Genomic DNA, 15,222 nt, shown 5'->3' on the forward strand with positions numbered 1-15,222 from the left:
ATGCCCCCGCTGCCCGGCACTGTGGGCCTGGCAGGTCTGCTCTTCTGGGCAGGCCAGACAATGAACGCCTTGATGCCCAATGCTACCCTGGCACTGGCTCAGACCAAGGGCACAGCTGTGAGGCCCCCAAGTGGCCTGGGGGTGCCCCGGTACCGGCGGAAGCGCCACATCTCTGCCCGGGACATGAGTGCCTTATTGGATTATCACAACCACATCCGGGCCAGCGTGCACCCACCTGCTGCCAACATGGAGTATATGGTGAGTCCCCACACTCTGCCAGTGCCCCCTCTGGCAAACGCCAGTTGACTCAGTGTGCCCTGGAAGGGCTGGACCATTCACGGGTCTAGCCTCTAGCCAGTATCTGGGCATCTGGGCCCTGTGAAGTCTGCCCATTTTACAGAGGAGAAAACTAAGGCTTTATATAGGTCCTTTCTGCAGGCAGGAGCAGAGGACTGCGATTTATGGCACATCCTCTGTGCGCCAGGCCCTTAAATGGAACCCTCTTCCTTCAAGGTAGGATTTATCTGCATTTTCCAAATACGGAAATCAAGAAGCAGAGAATCAATTTGCTAAAGGTCACCCACTTGGGATTACACCCCAGATTTGCCAGCTGCTAAGGCTGTTGTCTTAACTAACACAATGCCTTTTCCAAGAATTCTGGCTTCCTGCTGGGGACCCGCAGAGGGTGGTTGGCTGGAGATTTCCCTGCCATTGTCTCTTTGCCCCAGGGGTTTGATGACACTCCCAGTCTGTCCACAAGTCTCTGGAGGTAGAATTGGGAGAGATGAGGCTTGGTTCCTGGGGTGGGGGTGGAGGGCACAGGCTGGGGGAGAAACAGCAGCTGACCAGCAAAGGCTGGATGTCTTCCTTCAAAAAGGCAGAGTGGGGGGTGGGTGGAGAAGGGGGTGTCTCACCCCATCCCCCTACAGCCTGACTCCTGAGGGGAGGAGGGAACCTTTTTCATTATCGCAGTCCCTCCTCCAGGACCATTGTCCCAAACTAGCCTGTAGAGATAGGCCTCCAGCTCACCTACAGATTTCTTTAGGAAAAAGGATTGTCAGCCAAGACAGATACCTGCTCCCTTAACTGCCTGCAAACACTTGTACTTTTGCAATGTGTTCATTCACTTATGTAGCATCTCCTGCTTGGAGTTAGACACCATTGCTAAGCCCTGTGGACATTGCCGAGAACAGGATGGACATGGTCTTATCCTTCACAGAGCTTCCATTTCAGTGGGCACGATAAAAAACAAAGATCAACCGCAACATTTATGTAGAATACGACATCAGGTGCAATAAGGTGTTGGGAGGGGTGGGGATGGGAGCCCAAATGGCAGGCAGCTAAAGGTGGGAGAGCCATTTATTTGTTCATTAACTGACTCATCCATTGATTAACACAGTGGCTGGCACGTAGAAGGCCCTCCAGTTTTCAAACAATGACACATTTATTGAGCACCAGCCCTGCGTGCAAGGCCCTCCCCACAACAGGTGTTTGACTGTTGCATGTATTGTGGAAGAGAGAGAGCTAGACAGTTCCGCCAGGAGGGGCCCCGGGGAGGGTCAGTGAGTGTGCGTTAGAGGTTTGCATGCCGCTGCCGCAGCTGACCCCTTTGCAGCTTGAAGAAAACATTCCTCTGCTTTCTCTAAGAATGGATGAGTCTCACAACCCCGGGGAGATGTCTGGACCCTTCTTTGGGAGTCCCCATTGCTTCACTAGCTGGCTTCAGCCCACAGGACAGGTATCTTGCTAAACATCCCTTGCTCAAGGAGCCCTTTCTCTCTATGGCTCCAAGAAAGACCAGGTTCCGTTTCACATTCTCACACCAGCCAACTGTAATGATTGCTTAATGTCTCATTTCCTTGCTAGACTGTGAGTCCTTGTTCAATATTTGCTAAATGAACAGATGAAATGAAGGAACAAATAATATCTCAGAATCTCAGGAAGTCAGAGTGGAAGGGAACTAGTATTTTTTTTTTAAGTGATCTTTTCTTGAGATATAAAACTTGGGGCATTCATAGATTGGAAAATTAAGAAGCCGTTACAGAGGAGAGGAGGGTATTCTCTGTGTACTGATGTGGAATCATCGCTAAGATAGAGCTATCTGGTTAAATAAAAACAGCAAGGTGCCAAATAGAGTGTCTGGCGTTCTGTCATCTGTCAAAAAAATTCACATTTATATATATATATGTTGTTGTTTTCTGGTGGCTCAGTTGGTAAAGAGTCTGTCTGCAATTTGGGAGACCTGGGTTCAATCCCTGGGTTGGGAAGATCCCCTGGAGAAGGAAATGGCAACCCACTCCAGTATTCTTGCCTGGAGAATTCCATGGAGAGAGGAGCCTGGCGGGCTACAGTCCATGGGGTCACAAACAGTAGGACACGACTGAGTGACTAACACCTTAGTTGCTAAGTCATGTCTGACTCTCTTGCGACCCCATGGACTGTAGCCCGCTAGGCTCTACTGTCCATGGGATTTTCCAGGTAAGAATATTGGAGTGGGTTGCTATTTCCATCTTCAGGAAGGATTATATGTGTATATATATAATATATAATTATTATATTTACATAATACATATTTATGTATATATTAACACAATATATGCTATATAATTACATATATTACATACATTATATGATATATAATTGCATATATATTTACATATAAACATATATATAATGTTTATATTATATAAACACTACATTATACATATATGTTTATATATGTATATATAATATGCTTATGGGTGTGGAATGTTTTTGCAACCGGACTCAAGAAACTCACGATGATGGTTACCTCCAGGGTCAGGGTGGCTGGAAGAACTAGTATAAGATGAAGATGAAAGACTCTCCACTCCTCCTCCTTTCAACAGCTTACATGTTAAACGTGTGCATGCTTTCACTATTAAAAACAAACACACCTTGAAGCTAAAAAATTTAATGTTAAACACATTTTCAAATTTTGATAAATAAAAAATCCATTCTCTTCCTATAATCCTGGGCTCAGTCACTTCTAGGGATTGCTGGGAGCTCCCAGGCCAATCCCTGGGGCCCCCCCACCCCTCAGAGCAAGGAACCCCAAGCTTGAAGTCCAGTGAAGGAAAAAGGGCATCGGGCTAAGAGTCAGAAGGCTAGGTGTGGATCTCAGTTCTCGTGTGGACTTGCTATTGACCTTGAAGTCACAGGCCTTCTCTAAGGCTCAGTTTTCTCATTAATCAAGTGGATTTATTGCAGGGTTCCCAGGAGATGGAGGAGTCATGATACCATGTATATTTGCATTTCTAGACACTACTGAGATGTTTGTGGTTTTCCTCCCGCGGGGAATTTCATGACCTTTCTGCTTTCCCAGGTCTGGGACGAGCGGCTGGCTAGGTCAGCTGAGGCCTGGGCCTCCCAGTGCATTTGGGCCCACGGGCCCTCACAGCTGATGAGATACGTGGGCCAGAACCTGTCTGTCCGTTCTGGCCGGTGAGTGAGCCCTCCCTCCTCCCCGTCACTTCACTGCCCTTCTTTCACTCCGTCACTCAACAAGCTGGCCAAGCACACAGTCTGAGTTTCTTCCATTGCCTCCGCCCTCCCAGGTACCGCTCGGTGGTGGATCTTGTGAAGTCTTGGTCAGAGGAGAAGCGGCATTACTTGTTTCCAGCCCCGAAGGACTGTACCCCGCACTGCCCCTGGCGCTGCCGTGGCCCCGTCTGCTCCCACTACACCCAGGTACCCCTCTGTAGGGATGAAGGGCTGGTGGGAAAAATAGAATGTGGTGGACAGCAAGTAGAAAAAAAGCATAGGCCTGTACGGACTTCCTTTTACATAGTGAGCCTGTTCCTCTATATACACTGAACTGAGCTGAACTGGATCTTATTTTGAGTGTCTTAGGTCAGTGGACCATGTTGTTTGACCCCAAAATGGAGATGTGTGGTCCGACAAGTTCAAGAGGGCCTTTGATTTCAATAGGTCCAAACATTTCCCAGTATTTTTTCTATTTTCTAAGGCTGTGCTATCTTAAAAAAGAAATGCCAAAGAAGATTACCCAAAAATCGTAGTATATTTTGAGTGCTTATATCGAGATGTTACCACTTATTGTACATAAAAATACAATGCAGTATATAATGTTATAAGAAACAGGATCAGTGGTAGGACAAATGTCTTATTTTGGAGACCTGCCAATTTCTCTGTGACTTATTTGCAGTAAATGTCAAAAACTGAAGATAGAGACCTCCTAGGAAATGTTAGGCTTAAACTAAATGTCCTTCCTGACATCCACGAGATATTATTATCTCCATTTAACCAAAGGAGAAACTAGGCTCAGAGTGGTTAAGTGACTTGGTCAAAGTCACACAGCTTTTGATATTGAGAAACTGACCTAAGGCTGTTTAACTTCAAAGTTTGTGTTCTAATCTCCAACACAACAATGATTTTCAAGCATTGTTCACCAGGGGGGAAAAAAGAAAGAAATCTAATTGAACACTATAGAAAACACTAGCATATATCATTCTATATGATAAGATTAAATATTAGTTTATAAAACTTTTTTGCAACGGGGGTAGGTGAGTGTGTGTGTGTGTGTGTGTGTGTGTGTGTGTGTGTGTGTGTGTGTGTTGGTCCACTAGGTAACAATACAAAACTGTTTTCCCTACTGTTGATTGTAGTAAAAAGTAAAGTTTGGGAAACATTATATTAATAGTACCATATGCCTCCATCCTCTCACTTTTGAGACAGATGCCTCCCCCAGGAACACCTCAGCTAATGCATCCACCTTGAACTGAGCAAGTGCAGGAACCTTCCAGGCCCAAGTCCTTCTCACAGCCTCCCTTGCCTTTGTCCTCCCCTCTCAGATGGTGTGGGCATCTTCCAATCGGCTGGGCTGTGCCATCCACACCTGTGGCAGCATCCGTGTCTGGGGCAGCACCTGGCACCAGGCTGTGTACCTGGTCTGCAACTACGCCATTAAGTGAGTGCAGCTTTGAGGTCGAGGGGACTCTGGGGTGGATCACGAGGTGGAATGGGCAGGATTCTCAGAGAAGGAAGACACATAGGACACCTTGCCTTCCTCTTTTCTAAAAAACCCGAACACCATACAATTTGGTACTTTTAGAGAGTTGATCGAGAATCCTCTTTCTTTACTCAAGCTCCACAGTCAACTGGGAGATAGACAGAGGACCAAGGCAGGTGGTTAGTGGATAGGCAGTCTCCCTGATGAAGCCAGTAGTGGAGAATGTGTTTTAGATCTGCCAGCCAAGTGGGCTTGCAAAGAACTTGCTGTTGACTTAGACCTTCACCTCCATTAACAAGCAACACTGGACAACCAGAGGCCTCTTCTAAGTATAGTGCTGGCCCCTTTAAGCTTCCCACAAGAAACAGAGCAACCAAGGACACATGCTCCCTGCAGGCAGGCAGATCCCATAGGAAAGAAAGGAAGGATGCAGTGAGTATGCTCAGCTGCTTCTTCCAGACTCTCCAATCAGCTAGGTGGGAGAGAGGTCAAGAGAAGTCCTTGAGAGCAGGAAATAGACCTGATTAATTTTGACATCCTTTTACTACAGTGATTTCAAACCCATGGTTTTTTTTTTGTTTGTTTGTTTGTTTGTTTGTTTTTGAGTGAAAGCAGAACTTTCCCTCAAGTGGTTGAATTAAACAATAAAAAGAATGACTTTTATTCCATCATCTCCTGGTGTCTCCACCATCCACATTCCCTGCCCCTAAACTTCCAGGAGCACCTTTTGAAAACTGTGGACTCACAGCATCTGACACAAATCCTGATGCCCACTAAAAGTCTTTGTTGAATGAATGAATGAATGAACCCATATGAAACCAGAAATGCACTTTACTAAGCACTTTGGCTGACTTTACTTATTGTCATTCAGCCATCACTTTTGGAGGAGAAAGATTCCATTTCTGCCTACAAAGAGTGTTTGATGTGTGAGAAAATAAGTCACTGGAACTTGAGAGATCACTAACACTACAAGCCAGTGGTGAGATTATTAGGCTGCCCCAAGCAAGATCCGGGGGACTGATTTTAGGCCTTGAGGTGGATGAAGAGGGAGAAAAGAGAACTCTGTGGGTGGGATGGAGAAGAGAACTGTGGGAAGAACCGGTGTGTACGCTGGATCCATGTGCCACTAGAGCAGTCTGGAAAGTGAAATTCGCTCAGTCATGTCAAACTCTTTTCGACCCCATGGACTATACAGTCCATGGAATTCTCCAGGCCAGAATACTGGAGTGGGTAGCCTTTCCCTTCTCCAGAGGATCTTCCCAACCCAGGGATCGAACCCAGGTCCCTTGCATTGTAGGCATTCTTTACCAGCTGAGCTCTTAGGGAAGCCCGAGCAGTCTGGAAGGCCTGATGCAAGCTGTAGTTGTGACTCATAAGCCAGAGTCCAGCAAACTACAGCCTACAGCCAAAGTCCAACCTGCTGCCTATTTTTATAAATAAACTTTTATTGAAACATGGCCACGACATTTGTTCACATATCCCTTAGGGCTGCTTTCATGCAATAAAGACATTTGGCCCCCAAAGCCTAAAATATTTACTATCTGGCCCTTTACATAAAAAGTTTGCAAACCCCGGCACAGGCAATGGGAAACCACTAAAATTCTTGAGCAGGAGAATGATGGGATGAAGGTTTGTTTTGTTTGTTTGGCTGTGCCTCGAGGCTTGTGGGATTTTAGTTCCCTGACCAGGAATCAAACACGGCCCCTGGAAGTGAAAGCGCCAAATCTTAACCACTGGATGTCCAGGGAATTCCTGGTTTGTTCTTTTTTTTAAAAAACTGCTTAATTGAGATATAATTCACATACCATACAATTTGTCCATTTGAAATGTACAACTTAATGGGTTTTTAGTGTTTTACATTATTCATTTTTTTCAATCTTGGTAAAATATATATAGAGAAAACATAAAATTTGCCATTTTAGTCATTTTTAAGTACTGTATACTATTTCGTGGCATTAATTGCATTCATAGTGTTGTACAACCATCACCTCTATTTCCAAAATGTTTTCATCACCCCAAAGAGAAACCATTACCTTTAAGCAATGGCTTCCTATCCCCCCACCTCCCCAAATCCATTAAGAAGATTAACTCCATAGCAGCTAGAATGGTTTTTGGATAAGACTGTCCATGAAAAATAAATGTACAGCAGAGGTCACAAAGAGGCTTCACAGGCACGTCCCCCATGGTTGAATTACACCCAGTATCTAATTATTCTAGTTCTTATTTGCATATCACCTTGTAAGTTATAGGGCCTTCCTGCATAGCTCAGTTGGTAAAGAATCTGCCTGCAATGTGGCAGACCTGGGTTCAATTCCTGGGTCAGGAAGTTCCCCTGGAGAAGGAAATGGCAACCTACTCCAGTACTCTTGCCTGGAGAATCCTATGGACAGAGGAGCCTGGCAGGCTACAGTTCATGGGATCCCAAGAAAAATAGTGCTATCTTTCTCTCTTTGTAAGTTACAAAGTGTTTTCGCATAATTTTTATGGACACCATTTCATTAACTTATTCAGAGGATAAAATCTAGGCTCAAGAAATGAGGTAGTTTAGGGACTAAACTACCCTGGTGGTCCCTGGGTAAGAGGTTAAGTGGTTAAGTGGTCCAGTGGTTAAGACTTCATCTTCCAATGCAGTGGGTTCGGGTTTGATCCCTGGTCGGGGCCAAAATACCGAAACATAAAACAGAAGCAATAATGTAATAAATTCAATAAAGACTTTAAAAATGGCCCACATTAAAAAAAAAAATCTTAGAAAAGAAAGAAATGAGATGGTTTATTCTGTCACTAGCTGGCAGAACCAGGATCATAACTCAGATCTGCTTGTTGGGGATGGGAGGGAGGGATTTCTGTGTTTGTGGTGGGGGGGCGGTGGTGGGCAGTGGCTGGGGTGGGGTGGTTGTGTGGAAGGATTAAAAAAAATCGCACTTCCTGGGGAACTGCTTATCTGCCAAGCCAGGTGCTTGGATACGCTCATTCCTGTGTGGGAGGAATGTCTTCTCTTGGTTTTAGAGATGAAGAAACTGAGGCTTGCAGTTGTGACCCGGTTACAGGGCCAGTCAGCGGCCCTGCTGATATTTGAAAACCTGTGTGAAGGTAGCTCATGTAACTGTCCCCCCACCCCGCCTCCCTGGGCCCTCTTCTCTTCCAGGGGTAACTGGGTTGGCGAGGCGCCGTACAAGACGGGGAGGCCGTGTTCCGCCTGCCCCCCCATCTACCAAGGCAGCTGCAGCAGCAATATGTGCTTCTCAAGACACAAGTCCAACAAACTCCTGTGGTTCTGAATTTTCCCTGGGCTCTGGCAGGCCTCCAGCTGGGCCTGATGCTCTTCCCCAAGACGGGGTCTTCCCCAAGACCCTTCCCCAAGACGGGGTCAAGGAATACTCTTTCAAGGACGTGAGTTGGGCTCACTGCATCAGCCTGAATCTTCCCTCCTGCTTCCATTTCCTAAACGTCCAGCATGTGCCAGAAGAAAACAGCCTCCTTGCTTTCCTTCTTACCTGTTACATCTTTTTCTCCTCCGGCCTCCGGGAAAGAGGCCTGCCTCCTCAACTGACTCAGTTCTCAGAGAGCCAGGGCTGGAAGAAGCAGAGGCAGCAGCTTTTGGACTCTCAGGCCTCCAACCCGCAAGTCTTTGTGTATCCAATAAACTACCTTCATTTGTTCAATAATAGCCAACCAGCTTCTGGGCCGTCTTTGCAGACCAGTGGTCTCCCTCTCTGATTTGGGACCATTTCAGTTACAGGCTTTTACAAAATACCTGTAGTTGGCTTGTGGACACCCCACCCCCAGTGTACGTTGCTGAAGCCACCGCAGGGTCCAGGCACCCTTTCCACAGGTTTAATCAGGCTTAGCGAAAGGGCGTGACTTACTGAAGCTGCACGGCTTGTCTGGGAAGGCACCCAGCTTGAAGCTCAGGCTCCGACATCTCCTTCAGGCTGTTCTAGACACCTCTCTGAATGCTCAGAACTGACCAGCTAAAAGCAAAGCTCGCCTGAAAGAATTCTCTCTTTTAAGATTTTTTTTTTTTCTTCCTGTGGCTCTCTCTGTCTGTCTCTCCTTTCTTTATTTCTCCCACGGAATCTCATTCTCATTCCCAGAAACCTTTTCTCCTCTCCCCACCCCACCCAGTTATCAAAACACACAAAAGACCTTTTGTCTTTAGAGATAGTAAAATCTCTCCCTCAGACCTTGCCCTCCAGCTGGGGCCCACTCCCTGCCTGGCTGGAGAGAGCTTCATTCAAAGACCCAGATGGAAAACAAGCCCCTTTTCACAGAGTCCCTACATGATCCTGGATGGAATGAGTGTTCTTCCCTCTTGGACATTCCCACCTAGTCTGCAACCTGTACCTGTGTCTCCAACATCAACTTCCTCCGCCCTCAAGAAAGTTCTTTGAGATCTGGTGCAGTGGCTCTTTCTGGTCCCTGTCTGGGTCCTCAGGAGGGTCAAAGAGGAGAGAAGGAAATGGAGCAGAGAAGATGGGGTGAGGGGAAACCAGCTCAAGAAGAAGGCCGAGAGGGCTTCCTTGATGGTCCAGCGGTTAAGACTCCAAGCTCACAAGGCAGGTAACCCTGGTTCGATCCCTGGTCAGGGAACTAGATCCCACATGCTGCAGTGAAGAGCCTGTACTGCAACCAACACCCAGCACAGCCAAATAAATAAAGGAGGCCATGTGCCAACAGCCCCTCGGCTCCTGCTTTGCACCAAGTACATCAGCTAGATCACAGGGGCAGGCGTCTGACTTCTCACTCCACTTTATAACTAAGAAAAATGAGACTTATCAGTAGTGCCCATTTCCAAATGCTGGAGATGCATGAAATAAGAAAAACAAGGACGTGGTTCTGAGTTCATTATTCTCAGATTATATTCTTCCTAAGGTTTTTTTGGGAGGGGGAGTATTAAAATATCCTTTTATGTATCACATAATGGTGATAATGAATGTTAGATTTCCTTGAAAATTATTAATATCCTTATATGGCAGGTGGGGGAAGGACTTGCCAATCTTACGTCAAATTCCCAAAATGTTCTGGAAAAAGTTTTTTAGATTTAAAAAAGTTTATTTATTTAGCTGCACCAGCTCTTAGCTGTGGCATGTGAGATCTTTAGTTGAGTCATGTGGGATCTAGTTCCCTGACCAGAAGTTGAACAGAGGCCCCCAGCCCTGGAAGTGTGGAATCTTAGCCACTCCACTACCAGGGAAAACCTTGTTTTGGAAATTTAAGTGGCAGGTGACCCTCTGGATTCCGTGGCATGTATAAGGTTGCAGAGCTAGTAAAGGAGCAGATATGGGATTTGAATTCAGCTCCCTCCGATCCCAATGCCTATGCTCTTCTGAGGACCCCACTTTGCCTTCCTATATCCTGAGTTAACAGGATAACCAAAGTAATCACCACTGGCATTTATGAGCTGCTGAGAACATAATCTCATAGAATTATCCTACTATGTAAAGATCTTATTCCCATTTTATAGACATAAAAACTGAGGCCATAGAAGTTGGGTCTGAATATGCTCTGTACGACTCCAATGCCCTGGGTCACTGTCTTGCCTCTCAGCTAAGAAGGGAGAAACCCAGAGCCTGGACAAAGTTAGAGATGATGAGGGGCTTCCCTGGTGACTCAGTCGGTAAAGAATCCACCTGCAATGCAAGAGACCCAGGTTCCATCCCTGGATCAGGAAGATCCTTTGGAGAAGGAAATGGCTACCCACCCCAGCATTCTTGCCTGGGAAAGCCCACAGATAGAGGAGCCTAGTGGGCTATAGTCCATGCGGTCGCAGAGTCCGATACGACTTAGTGACTAAACAATAACAGAGATAATGAAGCATAAAGTGCCATTGGGAATTCCGGATGCCCTCCTGGATCCCGCATTTCTGAAACTGTCTCTGAGAAGACCCCAGGTCAAAGAAGGAATGAACCAGGTGGGCATGCTTGTGTTCATCAAGCCTTGGCCCCTACAGACGTGGCAATGGAGACTCGGGTAGTTCCCTAGCTTGGCTAAGCCGCTGTTCCAACTGAAGTTGGGAACTTTTTTTTTTTAATTGAAGGACAATTGTTTTACAGAATTTTGTTGTTTTCTGTCAAACCTCAACATGAATCAGCCATAAGTATACACATATACCCTCCCTTTTGAACCTCTCTCCCATCTCCCGCCCCATCCCACCCCTCCAGATTGATACAGGGCCCCTGTTTGAATTTCCTGAGACTACAGCAAATTCCCATTGGCTATCTATTTTACATATGGTAATGCAAGTTTCCATGTTACCTTTTCCATACATCTCACCCTCTCCTCCCCTCTTGAAGTTGGGAACTTTTGCTGCAAGAAATCTGAGACAGTTAAACCTCCGTAATATTTTATGCATTTTGAAAATCATTTCCCAGTCTCATCTGACTGCTCATTTGTACATTCACCAGCCAAGAGAGTTAAGAGCATGGACTCTGAAACCAGAATGCCTCAGTACAAATTTAACACAAAGTGGCCGAGTGTGCTTGGGTAAGTCAAGATTTTAACGCCTCAGTCTCACCTGTAAATGGGGACATAAATTGTATCTGCTCATGAGGTCCTTCAAAACATGAAATGAATGAATATGTAGAAAGCATCTGGGACAGTATCTGGCACTAGTGTAGACAGTTGTTTTAAAAGTTCAATGTCAAGGGACTTCCCTGGTGGTTCAGTGGCTAACATTCCCTGGTCACAATGCAAGGAGCCCCGGTTCAATCCCTGGTCAGGGAACTAGATCCCACATGCCACAACTAAAGATCAAAGATTCTGCATGCCACAACTAAAACCTGATACAGCCAAATAAATAGCTTTTTAAAAGTTCAATGTCAAGAGGAAGGAGATGTTGTCACTGAGATGGGAAAGTAAACTACGGAGGGAGGTTTTTGTTTTTTTTAATAAAAGACATGTGATAGCACATTTACATATTGATAGGATTCTGCCACTATAAATTTGACCTACCGATATACTCCCACATCTGACATTTGAAGTTTATGAAGACATTCACTGTAGTGGCAAAAGCCTGGAGACAACCTAAGTGTCCAGGAACAGAAGACTAGAAAAATCACTTATGGGACATCCACACAATACATAACCACTCAAAGAATGAGGTGGGCGGGTATGCTGGTGTGGAGATAGCCCTTAGAGACAGAGAAGGTGACAGAAGAGTGTGTTTCATATGTTCCCATGTATTTACATGCATGTACATGTGTGTATGTCCAAATCGGCTTGGGTTGCCATAGCAAAATACCAGGGACTGGGTGGCTCAACCAAGAGAACAAAATTTCCCCAGTTCTAGTGGCTAGAAGTGTGAGTTCAGGATGCTAGCGTAGTTGGATTCTGGTGAGATCTCCCTTCTTGACTTGCAGACAACTACCTTCTCACTGTATCTGCACAGGTCGGGGAGGAAAGGGGTGCACTCTCATGTCTCTTCTTTTTTTAAAAAAAATATTTTTTTGGTCAAGCTGCACAGTATGTGGGATCTTAGTTCCCTGACCAGGGATCAAACCTGCACCCTCTGCTTTGGAAGCACAGAGTCTTAACTAGTGGACTGCCAGAGAAGTCCTCACATGTCTCTTCTTATAAGGACATTAACCCTATTGAATCAGGACCCTACTAATTTAACCTTAATTACATTCATGAATATTCATTGGAAGGACTGATGCTGAAGCTGAAACTCCAATACTTTGGCCACCTGATGCGAAGAGCTGACTCATTGGAAAAGACCCTGATGCTGGGAAAGATTGAAGGTGGGAGGAGAAGGGGATGACAGAGGATGAGATGGTTGGATGGCATCACCTACTCAATAGACATGAGGTTGAGTAAGCTCCAGAAGTTGCTGATGGACAGGGAAGCCTGGTGTGCTGCAGTCCATGGGGTCGTAAAAAGTCGGACACGACTGAGCGACTGAACTGAACTGAACGTCCATGAAGGCCCTGTCTTCAAATACAATCACACTGGCAGTTAGATCTTCAACATATGAATTTGGGGGAACACTTTTCTGTGCAAAGTAGTGTCTATGTGTATAATTTCTGGATATATATACAAGAATTTGTTTAAAAGTGCAATAGAGGGACTTCCCTGGTGGTCCAGTGGTTATGATTCCAGGCTCCCAATGCCAAGGGCCTGGGGTCCAATCCCTGGTTAGGGAACTAGATCCCGCATGCCTCACCTAAGACCTAACCCAAACCCAGTGCGTCCAAATAAATCATAAAGTGAAAGTCGATAAGTTGTGTCTGACTCTTTAAAAAAGAAAAGTTCAATAGAGTGAGATGTGGGAAGTAAGGTTGGAGAAAGGCTTTTATTTTTCATTATATGCTGTTCATATAATTTTCTTTCTTTTTTTTTTTTTTTTTAGGGCATTTTGTTACATCGGCGGGCCCAAGGCAGAGTCTCCTCTTAGCCAAGGACCTACAGTTTTCATTTTTAACACACGAATGTACTAATGGCTTCATTTATAAAACTAGTGTAAAGCAAACAAAAGCCAAAAGAAAGCTCATATCACCTGCTTAAATTAAAAAAGACTGACAACTGCTGGGACTTTGATGGTGGTCCAGTGGTTAAGACTCTGAGCTTCCAATGCAGGGGCATGGGTTCAATCCCTGGTCAGGGAACTAAGATCCCACAGACCATTTGGTGCAGCCAAAAAAAAAGATTGAGAGTAACGAACGGTGATAAGGATATGGAGTAAAAAGGGAGCTCTCTCAGCCTGCTGCAGTAATGGAAAATGGTATGACCACTATAGACAATAGGTTTGGAATTTCTTATAAATTAAACACACACACACACACACACACACATCATAATAACTAGCAATTCTTCTCCTAGAAATTTAACCAAGAGAAATGAAAACATATGTGTAAAAGAAGACATGTTCATGAATATACATCCCTGCTTAATTCACAATTGCCTCAAACAGGCGATAACCCCAAAGTACATTACCAAGTGACTGGGTGAACAAATTTCTGTATATCTACTCAATGGAATACTACTTAGCAAGAAAAAAGGGCCAGGACACAGGTGAAACTCACAAATATACTGAGCAAAAAAGCCAGACACAAGAGTCAATGCCATTCTAGAACAGACAAATGCCATTCTAGAAAAGACAAATCTAACATAGTATGACAGAAAGCAGATGAGCAGTTGCCTGGAGTGGGAGGTACTGGGGGGGATTAATTGCAGAGGAAAAACAGGGACCTTTAGGGGGTGGTGGAAATGTTCTGTGTCTTGATTAAGGTTATAGTTACATAAGAATATACGTTTGTCAAAACTCATAAAAGTGTACACCTAAAATTTTATTATATATAGATTATACCTCAATGAAGTTGATTTTTAAAGTCTAAAGAGGGAGAGGTTGAATATATAAGAGGACTTACATGGTCATGTGGGGCTCCTGGGCAGTGAGAAGAGGGAGGGTGTGGACCCATGTGGATCAGGAGGGAAAGAGGTGAGCAAAGTGCAAACAGGTGAATTTTTGTGGGGAACTGAGGCTGGTCCAGGTTGAAGGCTCCTATTTTTTCTATGAAGAAGGGAAAGCCTCAGCCTCCTGAGAATGAGATGGACAATTTCCGAGGCGAGAAAAGGTCTGAAGTAGAGGTAGAAAATGGAAAAGCCAGGAGAATGGAAACAGGCTAGAGGTTCCAGGCAGTGTGGAGGGACCCATCAAAGTTCATGATTATGAACCTCTGGTGGCCCCCATCTGTCCGTCTATGTGATTTTTTATTTTTCCAACAGTGATCAGCAGCTGGCGTGTAGGCATGAAGAAAGCAATGTACATAGGCTTGTCCAGGGTTGGGTTTTTGTCAGATAGTTAGAAGGAAAGAAACTGAGACAGAAGTAAAAGAGAAGCTAAGATGGACTGTGGGCTACAAACTTGACAGGAGGAAGTGAAGACAGGAAGGTGCCACAGGGAGGGAGGAAACAGAAGGAAGAAAGGACTGGATACACACCAGAGTCCATCAGTATGGGGTGGGAGCTCCCGTTGAGGTGACTGAGTGAGCATACTTGAAAAAAGAGACTGTGGACAGAGAGAAATAGATCAATTATCTGTTTTATTTATTTATTTAATATTTTTAAAAAATGTATTTATGTATTTATCTACTAGGCTGTGTCAGGCATTAGTTGTGGCATGCAGGATCATTTTCTACTTGGAGCATGTGACCTCTTAGTTGCTGCACATGGGATCTGGTTCCCTGATCAGGAATTGAACCCAGGACCCCTGCAATGGGAGAATGGATTTTAACCAC

General features: G+C 45.1%; 1 protein-coding gene across 1 annotated transcript; it reads left to right on the forward strand.

Annotated features, from left to right (window-relative positions):
• Positions 1-9,023, forward strand: R3HDML (R3H domain containing like). The gene is made up of 5 exons (XM_061127329.1): positions 1-258; positions 3,344-3,462; positions 3,576-3,708; positions 4,830-4,945; positions 8,133-9,023. Exons 1-5 carry the CDS (start codon positions 1-3, stop codon positions 8,263-8,265), a joined length of 759 nt encoding a protein of 252 aa, XP_060983312.1. The 3' UTR covers positions 8,266-9,023.
• The last annotated feature ends 6,199 nt before the right edge of the window (positions 9,024-15,222 follow it).

The sequence above is a fragment of the Dama dama genome, chromosome 23, assembly GCF_033118175.1.
Source record: "Dama dama isolate Ldn47 chromosome 23, ASM3311817v1, whole genome shotgun sequence".
Taxonomy (NCBI): Eukaryota; Metazoa; Chordata; class Mammalia; order Artiodactyla; family Cervidae; genus Dama; species Dama dama.

Coding starts and splice junctions, on each gene's coding strand:
- R3HDML (XM_061127329.1), top strand. CDS start 1: ATGCCCCCGCTGCCCGGCACTGTGGGCCTGGCAGGTCTGCTCTTCTGG. Junction 3,463..3,575: donor CTGTCTGTCCGTTCTGGCCG/GTGAGTGAGCCC, acceptor CCGCCCTCCCAG/GTACCGCTCGGTGGTGGATC. Junction 3,709..4,829: donor TCTGCTCCCACTACACCCAG/GTACCCCTCTGT, acceptor CTCCCCTCTCAG/ATGGTGTGGGCATCTTCCAA.